Genomic DNA, 10,486 nt, shown 5'->3' with positions numbered 1-10,486 from the left:
AAATTTGGTTTCCAATTCTTACCTTTCCTATTCCATATCTTGATGTATGATTTCATCTTGTAGCATGTCGAGGAACACTAGAGCCGGCCGTGGGAGAAACGCCCGTCAACCACAACAAGAGGCACCACCCGCCATCACCCTCCCGGGCTACCCGGCGATAGCTTTTGGAAGCAAAGATCACCAGAGTAACTTTGAGGTCTAAGCCATTATAAGGATGGCCGCAAGGAAGTGTATATCGGTGAGTACTTTGGAGGCATTGGGAATAGAGAGCAAGGTACATGACATCTTTTCAGTCCTTGGGTTGGAGGGATTGTACAACCTACAGGAAATAAGCTACCATAACCTCACTCTCGAGTTTTTAAGCTCTTTCACCGATGATAAAGATACCCATGCCGTGAGCTTTAGGCTCAAAAATATCACCTTCAGCCTAGCTAGTGACGCCTTTGCCGACCACTTGGGAGTGGGTAAGCGAGTCGAGGGTCACCATGATATGATTGAGAAAGACATGAAAGCTTCGAGGTATTTTCACCTCTACATGAGTTAAGGAAAAACCGGTGTGAGTAACATGAAAACAAGTGATGTCGAGCACCCCATCCTCAAAATTTTCTTGCGCTCCTTGACCAACCTCCTTTATGGGAGGAGAGACCCGAGCAAACTCAACTCCACGGAGGTGTTGATCTTGAGTTCTTAACTTAACCCCCTCCATGAAGAGCGTTTCTACTTTAATGCCATATCTATGGTGTGCCTTGCCCTTAAGAGGATGACCGAGTCGGACAAGTGCTCCTTAGATTATGGGGCCTTGGTGACTCGGTTAGCTGGTGACTCGGTTAGCTAAGAATTTTCTAGCTTAAGAGGCGGGGGCGGTAGACGCACCTATGTCTAGGGGAGTGATAGGCTATCGCACACCTAACAAAGATAAATACCATAGTAACAAATGAATGTAGTAGTAGGGGTCGAACACAAGGAGACATTAGTTGCTAAACAAGTTGCCATGGAGCGAATTTTATCAAGGTTGATTAACGATTGGGTGATTGTTTTGGTTTGTAAAACAATGATAAAATAATGTAAAATCAATAATAATAAAAGAGTATAGGGGAGTCGGGTCACATATGCAATTCTGTAAATGCTCATGTCAAACTAGGAATTCTTAATAACGATAATTGTTTAGGCATAAAGACAACCACCTCTCCACCTTATTGTCAACCATATAACGGGTTCTAGCGAGCTCTCGCTATTACTAGATCGGTCTACTAAAATATGCTTAGTCTAATTCAATTTCGTGCCTCTCGACTTATAAAAGTGAATTAACAAATTTAATCTAAGATAATGATCAATTATCAAAGACTAGCAAATAAAACAAGCATGTGATAGAAACTTTTAATCGATATTATAGCATCCTAATTCAATATTTACAAGTACTATTTATGCATGGCTCCCCTAATCCCTAGACAAGATAAACTACTCATACATATTGAAAACTAAACTAATGACAAATGATATAACATGATGATAATGGAATGAAAATAGGTACTAGAAATAGAATTACCTTAACAATAGAAATGGAATATGGAAATAAAGATCAAGGTAGTAAATGGAATAACTTGTAATGTAATTTGTATTACAACTTAAAATGCTTAAAACAAATGTTTGAAACAACTAAAGAAAACTAAAGGAAAGCTAAATTTTATTCTGAAAACCAAGACTAAAGCATATGAAAAAGTGTATGAAAGTATCTAAGTCGGTGCCACAAATGACAGATTCAACACCCCTTATACAGGAATAAGGGGTGAAATGAAAAAAAACTCAAAGAGGGCAACCCCGATCAGGGTCGTGGTGATCCGATCTTTGTCCTTTAAATGTTGATTAATTGGCTTAGGGAATCCAATGACCCGCCTTAATGCCTCTTAATTCCTCCGAGTTATTGCAAAAAACAGGATCCTAAGCTTTTCTTCTCTATCTTTATGGGCTTAATTTGTTTGCTTATCCACCAACCAAAGTTGGTTTCTTCATGCTCGGGATTTCCATGCTCAGAATTTCCCAAAACGCCCCTCCATGGTCAAGTCTTGTTTCTTTTAGCCTCGTGAACTTTGATGCTTGCTAACATGACGGGACAAAGCTACCGAATGCTTCATTTCCTAAAAAATGCAATAAGTACAAGCAAAAACACCTAGAACACGGAATTAGCTTACAAATAGACTTATAAAAGTGCAATAATCAAATAAAACCGAGCTAAAGTAGGGAGTAAAATCATATATAAATTCGACACATCAAACTCCCCCAAGCTAAACCCTTGCTTGTCCTCAAGCAAGCAAGCAAACAAATCCTATGAATTGCATAATCCCAAAATAAGCAATAAGCATAATGACTCAAATCCCGAAACAATATGGGCATAAAGATAATGCATAAACATGTATGAGATTTATATGGCGGCGTAGCATGAATGACTTTAAATGAACTTTTCGGCCCTTGCATGATCTTCTTGACTTTGAACTCCCACGATTCACTCAATACTCATTTATATGTTAAAGCATATTTGTGTGAGTAGCACTCACCTATCCTCGACTTATGAGAGTGTGCCCGTAATCTAATATGGTAGCCATTTCAAAACCACAAGTCAAAACATTCAACAATGCAAGCATAGAAATAAGCCAATGGTAAGAAGAAGGCTAATTGAAATGGGTAAGAAGGGGGAACAAATGTATTATGGAAAGTGGAGCTAAGTCAAGCTAACAACTAACCAAGGTGTGCATGGATGCTCAATCCAAAACACAACCCATAATCAATTGACGAAAATTGAGCCAAAAAATAATAAATTGGCTACTACTCAATACACATCATAAGTGAACTTCCCAAAATTTTCATTTGGACTTGGAAGTTACTTCAAAATCTCTTCTTCTTTTTAAATTGACAATTCAAATTCTCATTTTTTTTAACATGCTTCTTTCTTTTTTTCTTCAATTTCTTTTATTCATCTTTTTTTTTCTCATCATTCTTTTTTTTTTCAATAACAACCAATGATACGGAAATCACTAATTCCAACTAACCAAACTCACAATGATAATAAAATAGTAACTATAACACCCCCATTTATTAAGGAGCCTTTAGCAAGACATTCCCCAATAAATAGAACTGTTACCATCTCGGTTGCCTGAGGTAGTGAATAACAAAGTAAAATAAACCAAAGTAATTTATATAAAAATTAACGATTATATGTTATTTACAAATTAAGCAAACTAAAACTCAATATAAATGTAATTACAACTCGCAACGGAAATAAATAAACTAATTAATAAACTATATGATCTAGACATCTAGGTAGACTAGCTAAGCCCTCACGCATCCCCATAAGCTCCCAAGTTAGCTAAGCCCTCACGCATCCCTATAAGCTCCCAAGTTAGCTAATCTTAAGCACCTGCAAGTCTGCTCCCCATTTATGGTTCATCAGAGGTATTCACGAGTACACGGTCACGCTACTGGGACTTACGCATCAAACTCTTAGTGATAGTCTGACTGTTTTCTCTAATGCCGAGATTACTTTGGAACGGATGGGGGTCTGGTTGTGTGGGGTGTGCTTTAAAACCCGTACCTTTCGCTCTAGATGTCGGCATAGTCGGGGTGATATTGTGGGGGCCCCGGAGTATGTTAACGGCCTCTATAGTTTTATTATTCAGGGTATCCCAAGACCTTCGGGTTCGTCTCCATCGCTTATTTCATCTGCTGATGGGGTTGAGCTTGTTCAGTGGTCTATATCTTCGCTTGATCGTTTGTTATCTTTGGGCCTTCGCACCGTGAAATTTATACCTCCTAAGTGTCGTCTTGTTTTTCTCGGGCTTTGAAGGGGGTCTTGGATGATGTGGCTGATTCTCCTGGTGACCTCTCCTGCTGGATTCGTTTGCTTGTTTTGCCTCTTTGTCTGCTTAAAACCTTCGCTCCTCGGAATAATCTTGAGTGTAGGACCGTTATTTGGCGCCAACGTCAGGAGGAAAGTATTACCAGGGTTATCCTCGCTTGGGGGGGGGGTGCCTGGGGGTGGTTTACAGCTGTTGCGGGAGTGTTTGGATAAAGGTCCTTCTTCGTTTCATGTGGAGGAGGATCTTGATTTGAGTGAGCTTAACCTCCGTCAATGTCTGCGGAAGATTTGTGATGGTCACTATATTGCTGCTGTTCGGGTGCTTTCTTCTTCTGAAGTCGCCCCTTACTCTGATGCCACTCTTGTGGCCTTGCGAGAGAAGCATCATGTCGCCCCACCTCCTTCATTGCCTCATTTGCCTGTGGATCATCATCCTCTTGTTGCCTCTTCGACAGTGGTTTTAGATATGATTCGGAGTTTCCCACGTGGCACTTCTTGTGGGAGGGATGGGTTTCGTGCCCAGCACCTTATGGACTTTTTGAGTGGCGCTGATATGGCCATCTATGATGATTTGATCACTTCTATTACTAGGGTGGTTAATCTTTTTCTTAAGGGCCGGTGTCCTCTAGCTCTTGGTGAGTATATTGCCAGCGCCCAGCTCACGCCACTTGTTAAACCCGGTGGTGGTGTTCGTCCTATTGCTGTTGGCACTGTTTGGAGACGGCTTGTCTCTAAGGTTGGGGTTTTTTGGTTGGCCCTTCTTTGCTTCTTATTTTGCTGGTCTTCAGTTTGGGGTGGGGGTGTCCGGTGGAGGGGAGGCTATCTTGCATGCCTTGAATCGGCTCATTGAGGCCCGTGGTGCTGATGTGGGACTTTCTATGTTGCTGGTTGATTTCTAGAATGCTTTCAACCTTGTCGATCGTGCAACCATGCTTCAGGAAGTACGCCGTCGTTGCCCGGTTCTTTCCCGTTGGGTGGAGTTTTGTTACTCCAGCCCGACCCGTCTTTTTTATGGGGAGCATTGCTTGTGGTCTTGTCAGGGTGTCCAGCAGGGTGATCCTTTGAGCCCTTTGCTTTTCCTTTGGTTTTGCATCCCTTAGTGTGCAAAATCCGGGACTCTTTTGTCCTTACTATGCAGGCGTGGTACTTGGATGATGGCACCATTGTTGGGGACACTTTGGAGGTGGGGAGGGTTTTTGATTTGATTATGGCGGAGGGCCCTTGTTTTGGACTGCATCTTAACGTCGCCAAGACTGAGATCTTTTGGCCTGTTGAGGATCCTCAGAGTCGGCTTCCCGGTGTTTTCCCCCCTTCTATTGCTCGGCCCTTGCGTGGTGTCTCTGTTTTAGGTGGACCTGTCAGTACTTGTCCTATTTTTGGCAGTGAGATTGTGGCGAAGAGAGTGACTAAGATCATTGAGCTTATGGACTTGGTCACGATGATTGAGGACCCGCAATGTGAATTGCTTCTACTGAGAGCTTGTACTGGAATTTCCAAGCTCTATTTCTCTCTTCGTACTTGCTCCCCCGTGTTTTTGGTTCGGCCCATCTTCCTTTCGATGCTGCCCTTCGTTCCAGCTTGGAACGTATTGTCACCGCGTCCGAACCTGGTTTTGGGGATTGGCAGTGGCGCCTTGCTACATTCCCTTTTCATCTTGGTGGGCTTGGTGTTTATGCGGCGGGAGATGTTTTACATTATGCCTTTCTGGCGTCCCGTTTGCAATCTGCAGATTTGCAGGCTAAGCTCCTACGACCTTCTGGTATTGTAGATGTTGGTCCTACTTTTGACGATGCCTTGCGGGTGTTTTCTGAGACTACAGGTTCTGCTTTCTTACGTGATCCTAGTGAAATTGCTGCCCCTAAACTTATGAAGAAATTGGCATATATATGTTTTGCGACGGTTGCTGTTGCTTCAGAATCTGTTTTCTCTTTGACACTGCGACAACTTACGTTGTGGAAGTATCAGCAGGGTGCCCACTCCTCTGATTGGTTGCGTGCGGTTCCTATCTCTGGGTTGGGCCAGACTATGAATGCGAGGACTTACCGTAGTGTGCTTGGATATCGACTGGGTGTTCCGTTATTCACGGTATCTAGGCCTTGTCCCGCTTGCTCTCAGGTTTTTCTGATGATGTTTACGGGGACCACGCTGTTTCTTGCACTGGTACTGTGGGTGTTAAGCATCGGCACAACCTCGTTCGTGACACCTTATTCGATATCTGCTATAGGTCTGGTATTTCTACATGTAAGGAGGTTGATATCGGCTTGGTTGACGGACATGGTGGCTCTCTTTGTCCTGCGGATTTGCTGCTTTATTCCTAGGACAAGGGGCGTGATGTGTGCATCGATTTGACAGGGTCTTCCCCCTTGACTTAGACTGGGATGACGACTTTTGTGCCCGGGCGGGTTGTCGCTGATGCTGCTCAGCGTAAGTGAGCTAAGTATGAGATTTATGTGCGGCAGCTGGTTATGGTTTCCTTCCCTTCTCTTTCTCTTCGCTTGGAGAGCTGGGTTCGGATGCTGTTGCCTTGCTCAAGCGGATCCAGAAATTCTCGGTATCTCAGGATGCGGGGGCTCGGGTTGCCGCATTTTTTTTTACTAGACTTAGCTTTGCTGTTGCTAAGGGATTGGGGAACCAGATTGTCTCTCGGCTCCCCACCAATTTCATGTAAACTTTTATTTCTCTAGTTATGAAAGTCCTTCATAATAATAATAATAATAATAATAATAATAATAATAATAATAATAATAATAATAATAATAATAATAATAATAATAATAATAATAATAATAATAATAATAATAATAATAATAATAATAATAATAATAATAATAATAATAATAATAATAATAATAATAATAATAATAATAATAATAATAATAATAATAATTAATAATAATAATAATAATAATAATAATAATAATAATAATAATAATAATAATAATAATAATAATAATAATAATAATAATAATAATAATAATAATAATAATAATAATAATAATAATAATAATAATAATAATAATAATAATAATAATAATAATAATAATAATAATAATAATAATAATAATAATAATAATAATAATAATAATAATAATAATAATAATAATAATAATAATAATAATAATAATAATAATAATAATAATAATAATAATAATAATAATAATAATAATAAACCCTATTGGCTTCCTGCTTGGACAGCATGTGGACTGTGGAGCCATTCTTGAAACTCATGTTAAAAGTGACAAGGCTCCCTTAATTGCCAATAGGGTTTTTGGTAATTATAATTGTGAGGATAACTATGGTGCTCATTACAATGGTCGAATATGGATTCTGTGGAATCCCATGACTGTGTTGGTTAATGTGTTCGCTACTAGTCCTCAATTGATCCATATCTCTCTTCTTCATCTTGTGACTAATAAGGTGTTGCACATTACTTTTGTCTATGCTTTTAATGTAGCTGCTGATAAGAGAGACTTATGGGCAACGCTTGGTCATTTGTCTGTTTCTACTACTGGCCCCTGGGTGTGTATGGGAGACTTTAACATGGTCCTTGGTTCTGATGAAAGAAATGGCAGTTCCCACCAAAATTATGCTGAAATGAAAGAGTTTTCTGACTGTTTGGATGCTTGTGGCCTGGTAGATCATCCAGCTACATGATGTTTTTATACTTGGTCTAATAAAGCTGAGAGAATGGCTAAGTTGGATAGAGTTGTTATGAATCAGGATTGGGTAGATTTTGTCCCTTCCACAACTTCTTTCCTTCCTGTTGGTATTTCAGATCATACCCAATTTTGTTGAACATTAATAATGATGTCAGGATCCATCGACCTTTCAAATATCTTAATTTCTGGACTTCCTCAAAGACCTTCAATCATAAGGTTCCTGTCATTTGGGGTCAGGGCTATTATGGTAACAGGATTGGTATTCTCTTCCAGAAACTTAAAGCTCTTAGGACTGCTGTAAGAGGTCTGCATAAAGAGGAATACTTTGGTATTGATAGACGGGTGAACGAGGCTAAGACTGCTCTACTTGACTGCCAGTCTGATATCCTTCAAACTGGAGGCAATTCTCTCTTATTTCAGCGGGAAAAGCTTCTTACTGAAAAGTTTAAAGCTCTCAAGTCTGCTGAGATTAAAGCTCTTCATCAAAGAGCTAAATGTAAGCACATTCAGCTCAATGATGGCTCCACTATATATTTTTACTCCTTGATTCAGGAGAGGAGACTAAGCAAGAATATTGGGTTTATAGGAAATTCTGCTGGGACTTTGTGTTATGGCAGGAAGGATGTAGCACAGGCTTTCATTCAGTTTTACACTGACTTGTTGGGCTCTACTGCTACTGTGAAGGAGTTTTCCCCCTCCCTCTTTAATCAAGGGACCCTGCTGCATGCCCATCAGGATTTTCATACAAGGCCAGTCTCTGATGATGAAATTCTTGCTGCTTTAAGATCTATTGACAGAAATAAGAGCCCAGGTGTCGATGGTTATTCATATGGCTTCTTTCTGGATGCTTGGGGGAGTATAGGATCTGATTTCTGTGCTTCTGCAAAGGAATACTTTGTCAAGGGCATCATGCCAAAAGTAGCTAATTCGACTTTGATTACTTTGATCCCTAAGGTGACTACTCTAAACACAGTTGGTGATTTCATGCCTATTTCTCTATGTACTACCTTCTATAAAACTATGAGTAAGGTCATTGCAAATAGGCTTAGAGAAGTTTTAGGGGTTCTTGTTGGGCCTAAGCAGGCAGCATTTGTTCAAGGACAAGATCTTTTTTATAACTCCTTGCTTGCACATGAGCTAACACACAAATACAATAGGAAACACCTCACTCCCAGGTGCATACTTAAAGTTGACATCAGGAAGGCCTTTGACTCTGTTAATTGGGAGTTTATCAGGAGTAGCTTAATAGGATTTGGGTTCCCTGTAAACTTTATTAGGTGGGTGATGGGCTGTATTACTTCCACGCATTTCTCCATTAACATTAATGGCAGAGCTTAAGGTTTCTTCCCTGGAAAATGAGGGCTAAGGCAAGGGGACCCATTATCCCCTTATCTTTTTGTTCTCAGTATAGAAATACTGTCTAGATTGCTGAGACATTTACCTTCTTATCCAGGATTCTCATACCACCCAAAATGTGTGAAGTTAAACCTCACACATCTTGTTTTTGCGATGACCTGTTGGTATTTACAAGAGGGAATGTGCCCTCAGTCATTGCTGTGGCAAGGTGTCTTGAGGTATTTGCTGGGTACTCTGGTTTACAGGCTAATCCCCTTAAGTCTTGTCTCTATTTTGGAGGAGTAGCTAGTGAGGTCAGTCAGGCAATTTTTCATGCAACTGGTTACACTCAAGGGGACTTCCCATTCAGGTACTTAGGCATTCCATTATTTCCTGCCAGATTGACCCAATCGGTGTTCCAACCTCTTTTGGACAAGATAACTAGGAAGCTTTCTCATTAGGCCGCAAGTTATCTCAGCTATGCTGGGAAAGCAATGCTCATTAATTCTGTTATTTTTGGTTTACAAAACATTTAGGGGGCTAGCATTCTTCTTCCTAAAGGGATTGTAAAAAGCATCCAACAGATTTGTAGCAGACTCTTCTGGGGTTATGAATGTGGTTCAAGAAGAATGGTTTATAGGAGTTGGGCTAGTTTTTGCTACCCCAGAAATGAAGGTGGAATGGACATCAAAGAGGTCTTGACATGGAATAAAACGCAATTTCTGAAATGGATATGGAAACTTGAACATAAGCCTCAAAGTTTATTGGTTCAATGGGTTAAAGCTTATATTATACAGCATGGCAGCTTCTGGCAACTCCCATTTAAGAGCTCTGATTCTTGGAATTGGTCAAATCTTCTAAAGGTAAGGGATTGGTTTTTAGCTTTAATGGGGACAACTGAGGACGCACAACTGATTCTTGCAGGGGATGTGGTGGGTAAGTTCCCTGGTTCAGTCATATATCTTGTGTGATAGCCTTTGTGTACCTAAACATGCAGTTATCAGTTTGCTTGCTTTCCAAAACTCTCTGCTAACTATTGATAACTTGAACAAAAGAGGGCTACTGATTATAAATCGATGTTCTTTGTGTGAAGCAGCTGGTGAAGATATTAATCATATTTTCTTTAGGTGTCCTTTTTCTGGAGCTCTTTGGAAGCTTGTCTCTGCCTGGACTAAACTTTGGTGTATCATCTTCTCGCTCCCACGCATTATTGCCTGGTACAAGACTCATCTTAGTGGGCAAAGCCTGTGGAAAAGAGCGTGTAGGTGTGCCTTGCTTGCCTCGATTTATATCCTGTGGCATGAACACGTATATTCCAAGGAAATAAGAAAACGGCTAATCAACTTTTTACTGATGTTAAGTTTGTCGTGTATCAATGGTTACTTAGTCTACAAACTATGGATGAGGATGTAAGCTGGATTTAGTGGCCGCCTAGTTGGTTCTTTTGAGTTTTCTAGGGGACCGTATTGGTTTCCTTTGTAGACTAAGGTTTTAGGATTGTACTCATTTCCTCATATTTAATGTAAATCTTATACTTTCTCTGAAAAAAAAAATTAAAATAATAATAATAATAATAATAATAATAATAATAATAATAATAATAATAATAATAATAAAAAAAAAAAAGTAATTGTTGGAGTTA

At 40.0% G+C, this 10,486-nt stretch overlaps 1 protein-coding gene across 1 annotated transcript; it reads left to right on the top strand.

The window, feature by feature from the left end:
- The first annotated feature begins 214 nt into the window (after positions 1-214).
- On the top strand, positions 215-9,815 carry LOC141637600 (uncharacterized). Its single transcript, XM_074447089.1, has 7 exons — positions 215-519; positions 5,234-5,331; positions 5,580-5,899; positions 7,046-7,483; positions 7,747-8,786; positions 8,963-9,158; positions 9,381-9,815. The coding sequence occupies exons 1-7, from the start codon at positions 215-217 to the stop codon at positions 9,813-9,815; spliced, it is 2,832 nt and encodes a 943-aa protein (XP_074303190.1).
- The last annotated feature ends 671 nt before the right edge of the window (positions 9,816-10,486 follow it).

Source organism: Silene latifolia, unplaced genomic scaffold, assembly GCF_048544455.1.
Source record: "Silene latifolia isolate original U9 population unplaced genomic scaffold, ASM4854445v1 scaffold_122, whole genome shotgun sequence".
Lineage (NCBI taxonomy): Eukaryota > Viridiplantae > Streptophyta > Magnoliopsida > Caryophyllales > Caryophyllaceae > Silene > Silene latifolia.
This window is presented reverse-complemented; position numbering and strand designations above follow the sequence as displayed.